The sequence below is a fragment of the Varroa jacobsoni genome, unplaced genomic scaffold (assembly GCF_002532875.2).
Source record: "Varroa jacobsoni isolate VJ856 unplaced genomic scaffold, vjacob_1.0 scaffold_866, whole genome shotgun sequence".
Classification (NCBI taxonomy): Eukaryota; Metazoa; Arthropoda; class Arachnida; order Mesostigmata; family Varroidae; genus Varroa; species Varroa jacobsoni.
In genome coordinates this window covers 71,712-88,122 of record NW_019213768.1, presented here as the reverse complement: position 1 = coordinate 88,122, position 16,411 = coordinate 71,712, and the positions used below count along the sequence as shown (strand labels likewise).

General features: G+C 34.6%; 1 protein-coding gene across 12 annotated transcripts in view; it reads right to left on the bottom strand.

Annotated features, from left to right (window-relative positions):
* LOC111264487 (calcium uptake protein 3, mitochondrial) overlaps positions 1-16,411 on the bottom strand; it is a gene marked incomplete at its 5' end in the record, with an annotated part of 145,383 nt that overhangs the window by 60,910 nt on the left and 68,062 nt on the right. For 3 of the 12 annotated variants that reach the window (XM_022840439.2, XM_022840444.2, XM_022840446.2), the window contains 1 exon segment: positions 6,321-7,192. Coding sequence is in view for 5 of the 6 variants with exons in the window: in XM_022840444.2 (XP_022696179.1) it covers positions 7,178-7,192 (15 nt within the window). 12 annotated transcript variants of the gene reach the window in all.

Sequence of the window (16,411 nt, the reverse complement as noted above, 5' to 3'; positions counted from 1 at the left end):
TTAACTTCGCTCAAAGCGCTCAGAACTTAAAGAGAAAAAAGTGAATTAGAAAAGATATTTCAAATTTTACTCCGCCTTAACGAGCAAACTTCCCAAGCCCTTCACGGAGTGTACATTATAACATCTATCCAGCATGTAAACGTCATTACCCCAGGATGGACGGTGGTGGACGACACAGAGAGTCAGCAGCATTCTAGATATGCCGTAATGACTGATTTTGTACGAAGCTGACTATCTGGAAGCCATCAACTGCTACTTAAATGTTGAAATATGCGTTTCTATTAGGCGGATTAAGTATACGAAGTTCACACTAAATTGTAGTGACAGAGCTATTGTTAAGGTTGATGATATAGAAGAGTACCGTAACGGCCGATGCATTTGACTGTGCCAGGCTCTCTTATAAATACTGAACTTTCCATTTCACAGATTGTATCCTCTTGTTGAGGGGTATTTACCTCTACTTATCACAGGAACAGCAAGTGTTCTTTTAAAAGAGCGCGGCACTGAGATTTGCGGAAAGCTATAAGCCATATCGCATTTATGGCGTTCATTACTCTACGTTGAAGTATCCAGGTTCTTTACGTGGACGACTGACAGGTGGATGAAATGGAAGTGCAGCTTCCACATTTTTTATTTTCCAATATACTACCAGGTGTCTACGATACGATCTAGGTACGATATACTACCGAACAACTAATAAATCCCTGGAGAACCATTTGCGGTTATATTCATGACGAATGACCCGCTTCGCCTGTGAAGAAAAATGCAATGGCTGAAGGTCTCCTATATAATACTCGCATACCGCTGCTCAACAGAATGCTTCCATTCGCCGGCGCCCGTCACGATTAGGCGATGATGTACCTTCAGAGCAAGCTGACGAAATGTTACAACACTTAACATTACTTCAGCTTCCCTTTCCTACAACCACGCCTAATGGTCAACGTAAATGCTCAACGTCGCTGTTAAAAAAAATTCAGTATAACTCGTTGAGCAGCACGAAATCCTACTCACACTAAAGGACTCCTGACGAATGACACCCATGATCAATCCCTAAAGCTTAGTGACGTTTTAGGAACATAAGATCATCATAATTTTTTTACATTTCCGTTTAGCAATTATTCGATATTAAAAAGGAAAAATAGAAACGTTTAATCCTTAGTGAGGTACCGAGAACGGAGCTAACTTTCATTTAGTATAATTTCTAAATATTTGTAAATAAAAAAATAAATTGTAAATAAAGAGATTCTTAAGCTTTGATGATGTCCGAAAAACAGAATAAATTCCATTAGTCTCAACATCTATTAAAAACTGGTCGGCAACTGACTTGGTCCGCGTACGTTCTTCAGAGATCGGTCCGCTGCTGACGCGCATTTCGTATACAGAGTCAATTAACCAACACTAAAAATAATAATACTGTAAAAACCTACCAAAAGCTAACATACCACAAAAAAGACAAATCTAGATTAGCGGAGCTCCCTCGTAAACATAAGAACAGGCTGATAAGATAATTATAGAAGAGTAGCGAGTTGGGTGGGGCAGAATAACTACCATGGGATAACTTTTGGTGTATATTTATTATAGTTTATGTTAAAAAAAGCGCAACATTAACGAATCAAGTAAAGCAACACCGAAACAGACATGTGGGTCCGTTTAGTGTATTATTGGAACTCTGTGGCTGCCTATTTGCTGACATGTTTTCCAACCCAATCGATTTGCTGGCGTTAGAATCGGGCTCGAGATAGAGCGGGTTGTTTTTGCATTTGTTCTTTTTAGAAGGTTTTTTTTTATGAATCTTTCGTATATGCCTATGAGACAGCTTCAGCGACGAAGATAATCTATATTTTATGATAAAATGATAGTCGAATGCATGTAGTGGATATGCCTTAGTAACAGTTGAAAATCCTTAAAAAAGCTGAATCGTAGCGCAATATATGTTAACATACCTAAATCTCAATCTTATGGCCGAAAATACTATTGGAAAAATGAAAGCATAGTATTCTATTTAAAAAAGCATTACATTTGATAGATCTCGATGAGTTGATTAAAAATGCAATACATATACCTATACCTAAATTTGTAATATTTGTAATATTTAAGTAAAAGTTGCGAAAACCCTATTGGTCGTATCAGGGTGAAAATGCCTTTTGAGTGATTTTTTGAACGAATTTCAAATAAATGTCAATTGTAAAGGTTAAACACTAGATGTAGAGTTCAGTCTATTTAATTCATTTTCGAAGAAAAATTCTAAAATATAAACAATAATAAATGATAAAAAACAAAGATCTAAAAAGAGAATCGATATGCTAAAAAAACATATTAAATATTCATGCCTTCATTCAATACTTATTTATTACGTGTATATTTACTATACACAATTATTTAATAAAAAAAGAATTTTAAACCTTAAGTTTCTATCATATACCCCAAAACAAAGTCAACACCTCAATCAAAATATTTAAAATCGTTATATCAATATGCGCAAGTACTTTCTCTACAAAGATCCACGAGTAGTAACTTTTCGGAAACGAATCAATAGACTAAACAAAACATGTTAATCAAATATATGGAAATTTATATCTTTGTTCAGCAGAATATGTATCTACGTATCACAAAATAAAGGAAGATAAAAAATCTTAGTGTCTTAGTGACGTCTCGAGAACAGAGTCGCCTTCATTTTCTATTGCACATCTAAATATTTCTTACAAACAAAGACATTTAAAAGAATTCAAAGGCTTTTTTTTAAAACGGAATGAATACATTAGCCAACTGGATCAACGTCTGTTACAAGTCAGTTGAGAGCCTACTTGACTCAAAAAACCTACGTGCGGGTATTCCAGAGTCACTTAGAAATGTACGAAAAACCAGCATACCATAAACAAGACAAGTTTTAGCTTTCTGGTAAACATATTAGAAAATATTGACGTAAGAACTGCAAAAGGGTAACGTATCAAGTGAGCAGGAATGACTGTAACGGACTAACCGTTAGTTTATTTTATAATTTACATTCAACTAGGCGCAATATCAATGAACGTTAGTTAAATCACCGACAAACTAGAATCAGGCTGAAGTATAACACTAGAGACGTGTTTGTCTGGTTTTGTTCAACCCAAATCGGTTCCTTAAAATGGTGGTTTTGAGTCGTTTTTTTACAGGTCGCAAAAGTTAAACTTTAGAGAGAGCCACGTGTTTATACAAATACTTTTCCCGCGAGAGTTTGGTTTTCTCATTGAATCTAGTGTTAATTTGTATAAATTAGTTATTTCTTACTATTTGCTCGACTGCCGTTAAAAGTTTGTGAAATAATCATATTAGAATTTTTTTAAGCCATATATAATGGATGCTTAATGAGATTTTCGGGAATATTCTAGTTCAACTTTCTGCCGTTTAACACTAAATCGGTAAAGTTTGCTCTGATAGCATTCCGTTAATAAAATAAGAGCCATCTTAGTTCATTTTTTTCAAGAGTGCTAATACTTTTTATCAGAGGTAGCTTTTCTCTTCAAAAAATAGGGCCTAATTCTGTGGAGTCTTTTGTATTCTTAGTATCGGCAAGTTAATCCATTTTCATTCAATAATTCATTGCGCTTCATTCAACAACCGGTCAGAATTTAGGCAAAGATCATATCGTAATGATATTTGTTTTTCAAGCTCTAAAAGACAGACTTCATTTAGGAATTCAGGAAGAACCGCTTGATTTTTTTCCTATTTTGCGATTTAGGGCTAAATAGATAATTCGTAAAAAAATGGTTTATAATTAATCAATTTTAACTCCATTCTCGTTATATAAATCATGTTTTGTAACTGGATAAGCACTTTTTTTCGGAGCAATTTCTTTCTTCCATATAGGGTCCTAATTTAATTAATCTTGCAAAATAACTGACGAAATATTAATAGTTTTGATGACTGGATGAATATATTTGTCCGCATTGCAATATTAAATCAAAGCGGAAAACGGGATTTATGCATCAAAAAATACAGATTAGGACCAGTTTTCGATAAGAAATTGAGAATAACTGAAGAGATGTACGGGGCAAAGTTTCAGACTGGCGTCATGTGCGTGCTGGAAGTTAATTCAATACGTGGAGTTGAAGTAAGACTTTTACATATTTTTTGTTGAAAACTTTGAGGCTAAGGTTAGTGTTTTTGAAGGAGCAGAATACATACAATACTTTAAAAGATTAACTGTATCAAAGTAACAAAGTTTCTGCAGCACTCATTTCAGTAGGATAGCCAGCTACTGGAACAAGGTTGTAGAATGATTCGAAATAATAACGTCATTAATACAGTGAAAAATTGATTTAATCATGGAAATATGATTATTGTAGCTGGATAGTTGCAACGAGATAACCATATTACAAAAAGGAGGACCCAGGAGAATTTAACGCCTATAAAGGTGTTGGTCTGCAATCGAGTAATGCTTTAGGTAGGTGTTGCAATAACATGGATCAGATATTAGAGCAGGCAGATCAGATAACTGCGGCGTAGCAAAAAGACTGTTGGAATATTACAATAGGAAAATGGGATGAATATGGATTAACAGATTGACTGATTCAGGGAAATAAAGTTATTCTAACGTAATAGGTTAAAGGAACTAGTACTGCAGAATCTAAGGAGAATTAAAACCAAATAACTGTGAAGGTCTACAATTGAACTAGACTTTATATTAGGCCAGGTGTAAGGCAAATCAAATTGTTCATGTAACAGTTTATCAAGCTAGTAAGAGGCACGGTAATTGCACTAGCATAAACTGCATTCTATACTCACAGTTTATCCTACTGCAATATCCTACTGCCTACTTCATGCTTAAAGGGTGACCGTGAATTGGAAATATCCTCAGGGAACCACTCGACCATATCAGTAGAACTGACAGCAGATGAATGATCAACGAGCCTCATCTTCATGAGTCCAACGAGAGGACATTGTTGGAGTGAAATGGGGCTTACATATTAGACTGTGTGCTCTGCAACGGTTTTTTTACAGAACTAAGAGAATCGAAGTGCTTTCAAAATTGCAAATCTATGGTAGGTCATTATGCTATGGCACGCTATGGAGAATGGCCGGTTATGTAAACATTCGGAGAACCATGCAATAACTAAACCAGTCTTGTATCGTGCGGTTACGAAGCTGGTATTTTAGTGTAAGATTTGTTGATGTTTTGAGGTAAAATAATAGGCTTAAAAGTTCGCCGAGTCTCTAATACTCTGTAGTTAAAAGCGAAAAAGCAACGTAATGGATAGTCGATCTGGAGTAATCAAGAGCAAGAATTTTGAGCCCAGCAGTAGAAGAACAAGGTACAATTTAAGAAAAAACAATATGCAATATATATAAGTAATTGCCTGGCGACCACAACGAACGACAGCCTATGAACAGCCCTATCATGGATCTCTTACAGTATGTACCAGTTAGTGACACAGAGACGCGCCAAAGATACTGGACCTCTTGTTAGAAAACATAATACGAATATAGCGAAGCACTGTACTGCAGCGTATAATAGAAATGATACTACTGGTATGTACTTCATTTCAAGAAGTTTGATATAAGTTTATCGATTGTGTTTATCAAAATAGAGCGAATCTATTAAACACCGTCAGTGATTTAAAAACAGTGATTACGACATTCGAAACCCAGTTTGAAAAAATTACCGGAATAAGAATATTGTATAATTTTAACTAAAAAAATTTATTTCTAAAAATATTATAAAGAAATTGAATTAAGAGACAAATTATTTTGAAGATATCAATTATTTTCGAGATTATTGTCGCAATTTACATTACGAGTATTGGAGGTGAGGTCAAGAAATGGGATTTCTATCCTCCTTAAATTTGTTTATACCGTTGAAACGATGTCTACTGCGTGCACAGCTGCATTTTATTGAAATCGCCGTATGCTAGTTACACTCAAAACAAAAAACGAATTCAAGGAGTATAAAAAATCTTATTACGTAATCTTACTTGCAATAATAGACTCGAAAATACTTGATATCTTCAAAATATTTTGTCACCTTTTGTCGTCAATATCAAGCGTATATTAGGTCTAACGACCACTACTTCGAACATTTGTTTCAATTCCAACATCTAGCTTGCTAGAGTATTTCTCAAATCAAGTAAGGATTTTGATTGCGTTTAAAAAATAAAAGCTCTCAAACTTGTCGTGCTCTCCACAGTTGAGTTTTCAGCGTCTAGAGAGCATTATTGGCGTTTTTGGAAGGTGGATCGAAAAAATAGTGTTTAAGTTTTGCGTGTTTACCCCTAGAGCTCTTCGGCTAAAATAAAAAATTCCTATAGAAATTAATGCTAAAGCTAAAAAAAATAAAACGATAATTTTTTTTGTTTCTGACTTTTATTATTTATGATTTGTTCTACTAATTTTTTAAACAAATATGAATGTCGTCAATAGAAGCGTAGACCCTTTTCAGTACGCACACGTTATTTCAACCGTAAAAGCAGTTTTTTTGCAATCGCATATTTCTCCAAAAAATATTGGCGAAGTATTATATTGTCGTAAATTTCAGCTATTCGCAAGAAGTGATATATCAACGTTCCATGGCCCCATTTAAAAAAATGCTTCATTCACTCTAAAAATTTAATCTCAAATTTTGGGACACTCCATATATGTTCGAAAACATTAAACGTTTTCGAATCTAAAAATCTAAAGACGAACTTAGCTATAGCAAAAATGTTTTACTAAAAATAATTTACCTAATAAAGAGAATATCACATACATGGTGGGCTTGAGTTATTTCGACATGTCGCTGGTTACAACCGTGAAGCACATTTTGGAATAAATGCTGACGTGTTAGCACATCTCCAAGTGTTGCTTGTTAAATTTAGGCAACATGCTTACTAATTAGCAGCAATTAGGATTCATAATTTAAAAATATTTTTACAATTTCACATCTAGAAGAAGGTAGATATGTAATAAATATGCCTAAAGATGCTAAATTACTGTTAAGGTATACCAGGTAGCCCTTTGACAACATTCTGCAAACAATGATATTTCTGCGATACTGTATCTTCGCACCTAACCTTCCGGCCAACTACTGCATTTGGTTTTGCAAGTCGTGTTTACAACTAAGGACTACATACAACATCACTAATCTTCCTTTCGTCTTGCTGCCGAACGCTGCAACCTATCATCGTCACTCAGTGCTGATCCCTCAGTGAAATGTATACTGGAGTTAAATAATACTCACCTGAAAGTAGATACGAAAAGTACGATGTTAATATATACAGCACGTTTGGTGGTTAGTGAAGCCGACTTGAACTATTTCATCAGAGGTATATGAAAAACGTTTTTAGTGAGATAAACGCTACACACTGAAAATGTATGTTTATAAATGTGTCCTAAGATACATTGGCAGCTAATATACTAGCTCAGCAAAAAGCAATATACTCTATCTACATAGTAGGACTGTGGAGTGACGTACCACCGTGTTCATTGCTATATATCAGAGAAATTTCTTCTTTTTTTGGCAGATATCACTTTTGTAAATTGTAAAGTGCTTCGGTTGAGGGAGTAACATTTGCGTTTAAAGATGATCTCATTCTTTCTAAGCATAGGCCTTTCACTAGGCCTACTCATATTTATTTCGCATCAGTTGATCACAAATAAATAACAATATAATAGTAGACAAATAAACAAGTATTAAATTAGTAAGCCATTTTTTAGAATAAGAATTAAGTTACTTTAAACATTTTGCATCACGGCTGGAAAACTAAAACCATCTGTTTAAACTTAAACTTTACCGCTGCTTATGGAATATACCTGTAGAATAGAAAATTTGGTATAATCCCGAAGCGAAGAAGATTGCAGGGTATTCCATTGTGTACCTACACAGCTAGGTGCTACGGATCAGATCGCAATTATAGTTTAGGGCAGAAGAAAGAGAGTCATGAGAGTACAAAATTGCTGATTCTCTAATAAATGAACTTAAAAATTATCTAACTTTATACTTCTATTCAGACAGCCAAAATCTCTGAAATTGAATTACCTGGAGCCTAGTTACTTGAAATATAGTCATACAGTTTATATGACTGCGGATGCTAAAATCCTCTTTTTGGATCTAGAGTGAATATTCCAATGTAAACAGGGTCTAATCGGAAAAAACTTTGGCCTTTTTGAGTTGAAACAGTGTTATTCAAACTTGTTTATTACAAGTTCTGATGTTTAACAATAGAAAATACCACAGAACCTTGCGGTCGTTAAAAATATTTCCTGCACCGAGTAAAACAGTTACCTCATAAGGTATAGATTGCCAGTTTATTTGGCTTTGGCCTTAATTTTAGGCACTAGAAGAGCCTGCGTCGAAGAAACTGACATTGACTAATGCCTTCGTCTATGCATTATCTCCACTATAAACTGCGCACATGCAATAGAAATTGCCAATATGAGACTGTATTCGTTGGTTTTGTGTGCATACATTTTGTAATCGAGCATGGTTACTAACATACCTGCCTAATAGGTTTAACTTTGTTCTTGTCATGCAAACTAGTTTTGTAATATATAATAATAAATTTAATTAAATAATAAATTTAGACCGATGAGTGTAATGGTAAAGATAGGTTTGTTTTACCCAACAATAAAGTACTTTACCGAAGTGTGGATGAATTGAGATTGTGTGATCAAAAAGCCAGGAAGTTCTCATAGAACTACAGGTTCACTAACTGTCGGCGTATAAACTGCAGTTGCCAACATAAAGTAATGCAAGAATTATGAAGATGTTTATTAAGATAAGCGGTGTGTCAAACTAAAAATAATTTTTAGCGAGCAAGTGTGAACTGAAAATTAGTTCGGATAACGTTTAACAAAAAGCTCATTGGCAAAAATATATAAAATAATTACGGCTCTGTGATGATTGATACTGCACTGTGTCAAGTACTAAATGACTATGAAATTATTCACAATGCATTTGGCAGAGACCATATATGCGCACCACGGGTCGGTATATAATCAAAGAAATTTTACGGGCAACCCAGTAAAGCACAAACTAACATACAAGTAAGCTAATCCTTATCTGTATAACAATAACTACCACAAGCCAGAATATGTGGCTTCAGTAAGACAGCATTTAGACAAATAGATGACACCTTTTACTGTACACGTTTTAATGACAACAAACAAAACATTAAAATCGTCATTTTCGTCACGTTCAGTAGGACGGTTGAGCGAGACGTGCATTTCTGATCATGGTAGCTGATGTTCAGTGGTTCCTACGTTTTAATTACATTTTAGTGGTGAAAGTGTATGAATTGAATATGAAGAGTTTCTTTTTATAGAAACTTCATTTATTTGTATTTCATTTGATGGAGCGTTCATTAGCGTGCCATACTTATTTATTGTGTCATTATGACACAAGTTGTGCTTGGGTGAATAATAGTATTTATGGCTACCAAGGATGATCTCGTGGAACTTAGTAAATTGGAATAAGACGACCTGGAAATAGGAACACACAATGATGAGCTCAGATATGAGATAAACGACAATATCTATATCTATATGGCGATTCCTTATAGAAATATATAATGGCGATAGAGTTATTGAAAGTGTAGGATCACAAAGTTTTTCCTGCAATGGGACTGAAACATTCTAACTTTGTTTTCTTAACAAAAAGCACTACGTAAATACATAAATATTAGCTGATTTAGTGTTCCATCACTGCAAGATTTAGTCCTGGTTTTCCCACAGTCAATAACAAAGTGTTAAATTTTTCCAAATATATGATTCGGGTATTTTACTCTGTTTAGTTATAGTCAGAGCAAAGCAATGCAGTAATGTAGCATTTATAATGTACACTTAAGGACGTAATCGAAAAATCGGATTAATAAACAATTAGTTGGCAATACAACTATATCCTACACAATTATATCATTGGTTTCTGGTTTCTCAGTCCGTTTCGGAGCGGCTGCCCCTTCTATATTGTTCCCTTTCCCAAAGTAATCATCATTTGAATTAAGCAACCCGTCCACTTCATAACTACAAGATGCAGCTGCATTCACTTCGTGACGCGTCTGTTATAATATTCTAGTTAAATGTAAGTACAGTCACGGTGATCGATACATGACAAGCACGATCTAATAACCAGTTAACTGATTTTCTATAGATCCGTTTAATGTTTACAATAAAAACTACGGTTTCAGTCAGTTACAGTTAATTACACTGACCGGCTCAAATGGATTGAGCTTTTGGAAATAAAGAGGTACCAAAATCGAGTATAAGCAACTTTGCCAATGGAAAAATCACGATTTACGGCTTGTGTTCATGGCTGGATTTTCAAGACTTATGGAGCTGTACTCTTGCTCTCTCCCCAGCCCCGTATCTCCAAGCTCAATGTGTTATTCTTAAATGTGATATAATTTAAGTGACTGTTATTACTAAAAAACATATATCAACAAAAGTGAATTGGAAGTTCTCGCGAAGCAAGAGATGTCTTTTCGCGAGAACAGAAGTGTCTCTCGCGAAGAGGTATTTCTTGTTCATTATATAGGTCAAAGAAAGAGTTATCCGGACAGAAATGCGATAAAAACCTGTTTATCAGGCCTGTTTATCAAATGTAATCATACAGTGTGGTTTACAAAAGATAAAAACATTGAAATGAACATATCACACATAATTTACCTTTTTTTTTTTTAATTAACGAATACGATAGATAGCGAGCTTAACACATATAATATTTTTTGTATTAACAGTCATAGCCATTAATTGGCCATTAATTGGGTTCGGTGCATCAAACTTCTATGTTGCCACATAATTATGCCTAATGGTCTTTGTGCATTTTTCACTGCTTCGAAAATGTATTACACTTAATCATACACTTTGACTAGTAAATATTAAACAATTTTGAAAGAAAACAATCCGAAGGTGTAGGTGCTAACTAACGCTATCTTCATACTTTACTTTGCACAAGCCCGCATAACTCCATTGCGGTCTTGAGAGCTGATACATCAATACGGCATTACTGCTGCTCAACCTCTTTGAAATTTCCAAGTAATTTATAGGTTTCACTACAGAGGTGTAGAAACTCCAAATCTTTGTAAAACAATGATGTACGGAATACTGAAGCTTGCTAACAATTTAAATCTCACATCGCCTATTGATACACGGTGTTTTTGTGAGATATTATGATGCAAGCCTTTCCTAGGTACGCATCTACGAAAATTATTTTTTCTGCTTTTACTAAAGCTAGTGGTGCGTGAGGTAGACCATTCCGAAGCTACAAATATGGTGGTTATGCCAGACAAACGTTTAGACGTCTATCGGCTAATGTGCGTTATGCAATACAACTGCTTTCAAACCACCTATCACATGTACTGTTCAGCGATATCTGTACTATTTGGATATTTCAACCAATACATTCACTGTCTCATACAAAATATTCCTCTTTCTTTTTTTAATCTATTGGACGTTGTACTGTACTACTATAGAAAAAAACATCTATTTAACCATATGCATTGCTTATAAAGCTTCTTCTCTTTCAAAAAACATAAGACGGTATCAACAAATCTAACCACATAGATTAAACAAAAATTTAAATTGTCAATAATCTTTTTCAATTATTACCTAATATTATTATTTTGAGAAAGCACTAATAAGTGCATTTTATACACTCATACTAACAGAACCTCGTATTTATGAACTCATTTTTTAAGATTTCTACATCTGTCATCAAAAAAATAGAAACAGACGGAATCCAGAGAGCAAGTACGTCGTCGCCATTTTTCATTTAGATTTTCCTTTTATCCAGATAATAGTAGATACATAACTGAGCATCTGGTCCGGTGTGCCCTGAAACAACTCCGATAATATAGCTTCCAACTTCTTTGATCTTTTTAAGAAGATTTTTAGTATGAAGTATTGTCGGTTGGTCGGCCATCTCTCTTACTTCAGCTCGATACCGAGAATAGCGGTGCGACCATTATAACATTTGCCGTTAAATCAGCTACATTAAATATCGGCATCAGACATTTTCTCTGTCTTCTTTGCAGACATCGAAAAAAGCTTGTGTGACACAGATAGGCCACTCAACCATGACAATATCATAATAATAATAATCATTATCATCGCCACCATCGTTATCATCTACCGATAAGATAAGCGATGCTAACTCAATATGCAATTTTAAGTGTATTAGAGCTAAAAAAAGAAATTGAAGGTTACAAAGTAAGTCAATTTTATTATAAGTGTTATTATTATTATTTTTGTGGTTTTTTTCTTCAAATAAATACAACGCACCATTCACTGGTAGATACCTTTTTAAACGATATTTATTTTTTTAACACTCTACACACATATGTCGGAATAAACAGCGTTATAAAGAGTGTCCAAGAATATGATTCCCACGGCATCATAAAGCATTATACTAAGAGAAATTACATTACATGGAGGTTGAATGAATGTAAATGGTGCACGGTAGTATCAGCATTATACTATTGTCCTGCGTTGTTTGCTTATGTAGCTCAGCAGTTAACGAACCATTTGAACATTTGATGCATTGAAAATATTTTACTAAAATAAGAAACTGATTTAAATCGCATAGTCTAATTATAATTAATGCGTCGTAGGAATGACGTCGTTCCAAAGGCATTCTTACAAAGGTTAGGGAGAAAACAAATCCTTTTTATGAAACGCAAAACAGATCTTTAAAAGTGATGCACACATAACGCATCATTAGAAAACAAAAAGAAGCGCACGACTGTGATGGTCGGGATTGTATTTACGTTATTATATATACGATTATACCTATACTCCTGATAGTGACTTTAGTCGTACTTTTAAATGCTTCTAAGTTTTCAAGTCAAAAAGGATTTAAAATTGCAAAACGGGCTTTGTAAGGCCGTATGTAAAAGATTGCATCAAACTGAACACAATAATCTAGCAACACAAAGGAGAGATTACAGTCAACTTGCTTACAAACTGCTTAGTACGTTGTCGTTCACATATCTTAATCCGTAGCAACACTGTCTTAATTGACTCGGTCTTTTCCAGTATACGATAAGAGTCAGCATTTTTGCTAGCGAGATGAGGTGGAACGCTTTTGTGACTTGACTGTGCTAACTCTGCTTCTTCGGACGACCCAGTTTTACAGATCCGTAAAATTACATACGATATATAATACAGAACTTCATATTATAGAACGTCATGTTCTGTTTTGATCGAACGCTGCCCAGCACCGTGCCTTGTATATATTCACACTCTGCCAAAGCAGTCTCATTAAAAAAATCTTGAATATGATCTGTGTACGACTGTCACGGGCAAAACAACTGCTGTCTTTTCGCGCCGTTTCACCTGTGGAGATTAATTTATTTTTTACAGTACATGTCTTCCCTTTGAAAAAATGGCTTCAGGAGAAAGAATAACGTTGGCTAGACGAATAAATACACGAATATTAAACAGAGAAATTAAAAAGAGGTTACTGTTATATCTGTGTTATGGCATCTCTTATATTAGTTGAACGTCTGTTTATATAGGTATAGGCAATTTGTTAGCAAATGCAGTTAATTTGTTTCTGCCATTTTTATTCAAATAACTAGGTTCGTTATCAATTCTTAAGTGGAATTAATCAGTAGTAGTAATAAAGGTATTATAATGTCGTTTATTACAAGAGAATTAATCGTAAAACGTTTATTTACTTCACAAAAATGAATAAGAAATATCAAGAGCTATGCCCGATAAGGGAAAAACAGTTCATTTAACAATCATTAATTTAAAAGATATTTCAATTCATTTACCCGGATAAGCAAATGCAAATGTAATGCATGTTCGCTCGGCTTATCAATTGATTATAAAGATAGGGAAAACTCTTTTGCTCTGCGTCTTTTTGAACTCGACAGCTAGTTTCATTCTGAGCAAAACAACGTATCTATACTTTTTTTTCAACAAATGAAGAAAAGTCTAATTTGGAATTCTTAAATAAGGTGATCTTTTACATACTCAAATTAAAAATTAAATGCGTGGAATAGTTCCGGCCCCTGGCCAAATGTATCATCATTTCCTTGATTTCTGTTAGTGCACCATTTTCTCAAGTCCTCCTATAGTTTGGAAAACAGGTTAAGGAATAGTTCTGCAGTCGCATCTTTCTTTCTGTTTTATATTTCTGTATATTTCAATAGTTCAGTGGAAATGCAACTTTACAGCAATCGTTGGAGAAGGGAAATGATAACGGCTTAGAACTGTCATGTGAGAAACCCCATGTTGATGACTGTGGCAACCTTATTTCACTGATTATCGTTAATATTATTATTAAATTAGTAATACATACACGCAATAAGCAAACAGAATTAATCAAAACGTAATCTAGAAACATCGCAAGCCGCAACAACCAAGCCGCTAGAGAAAATCAGCCACAGAGCTTTAACATTCAATGAAAATGACCCCAGACACATGATAGACTTAGGTCGGTGCATATGACAGTGTTGACTCTTCTTACCCGTTTCGCCTCTCTCAGAACCAACAGCATCAGGCCGTTGAAACGACAGCAGTAGCGACTGACATACCAAAATCGAACACCAAAGCTGACAGTCAGTTGGGGTTACAGTGAAAAGGGGAGAAAGAGACGAAACCATAGAATAAATATATTTGCTTCCTAGTGCCATTATATATGAATATATTTACAGTGCTTGAAACGAATTGATTAAGCAACTATATTTAAAGGTAATTAAAATAAAAAAAAATAATCCGTTTTTGGAATCTGCGAACTAACTAGATCTAGCATTTGTTGTAAATCTATACTTCACATAAGTTGTAAAAACATATCTTAAATGTGTGCTTTCTTATATCCGTTTGACGTTCATCATAAATAGTTTAAGGGCTTAATGTTACCTCATTGCGTAATATTTCCGTTTCACCGTTCCTCTCAGTGATATATTTGAGATGGTCCTTAAACCTTCATGATAGTGTATTGAAAAATTGGGCAAACCTTTTACAAAGCACGGTCTATGCTGACTAACTTGAATAGCTCATAATGATATTCTATTGAGATTCTACCACAGATAATACTAACGAAAGGAGTGCTACATTTAAATTAATTACATAAATAGTGCCAAGCGAGTCCTTTCGTTCACGCTTCGAACAAAACTAGTATTTCTATTGGAAAATATTTTCTATCATCATGTGGCCTGTCTTGCCATGATACAATTAGAACGATCAAGAACACCAAAGGTTACTACACCCCAAAAGCTATGGCAGTGATATCTAGTCTAGCAGTTGTTGACTCCGGCGAGCGGGTCCTACACCGTATATTGCCAAAAAAAGAGCTGAGGAAAGGTCGGTCATAACAAAACGATTAAATTACTTGAAACAACTTTGGTATGGCCTATTAACTGTTAAAAACCTGTTATTTCTGAGACTTATAGAAAAGCTGATTGAACGTGAGTAACCTAAGTTCCAATTATTGACCAAGTAGCGTTTCTAACTGTTCATTTTATGCAATAAATAAGTGAACTTACTCTGAAATGAATCGACTTACACAAAAAAGTTACAATTTGCATAAGACCTTACGCCAATACATTGGAGCCATCACACTGCCATGCCTCATTATTGAGCCTAACGACGAGCGGTCGATATGTGAATACTCCATAAGCTCATATTACGAAGCTGCCGTTATTTTAAAATAGCCATTTTCTGGTTATAAAATAAATGCCAAGCTTATTTTCGCAAACAATTTGTTTAGTTTCGCATTTTTTAATAAGTACATGATTAATATTGAGCTACAATAATTTCTAATGGCAAGTGTACCATTTGTGGCTTAAAGCAGGCAAGTTCGAAGAACATTAATCGTTCTGTTGAGTCAACAAGAAGCTGTCTACATCTACAGTATCATCTACTTATTGCACCAAAATGATGACTCATAGAAAAAAAGAGAATGAGGTTGCTTCACTGGTAATTTATTGTGTCGTTATGTTGTTTTCTGTTTAAAAAAAACTTTTTGAGCTACATTTGATACAACGAGCTTTGCTATTTATTAATGAGCTACACTTTACAATAATCTTAATTAATAACATAATGATAAGCCCTAACATGTACATGAACATAATGGACGAGACGAGACATGGACAACAGGAATAACGCTAACATTAGCCACGGATAACGGTCAAACGACTAGAACAATTAACAACATTGACACACAGCCGTTCGATAATGATAATGTGAAGATAGTAACACAGTATTTATATTATGAATATTATTATGAATATAACCGAAAGCATACAACGCTGCGCGGGGGACTATGTACGAAAATCTAAAATTACGACTAGACGAAAAGAACTAACAACATCACTAGTAACACTTAATGCCCACGATACACTGGACGCTGAGGACGATATCGGCTATGTGATAAAACAACAAGCGCGGGCTGTGCGTACACAAGCGATTCGAAGGAATATATACAGCAGTAGTAGTAGGTGGTAGCAGCTATAAT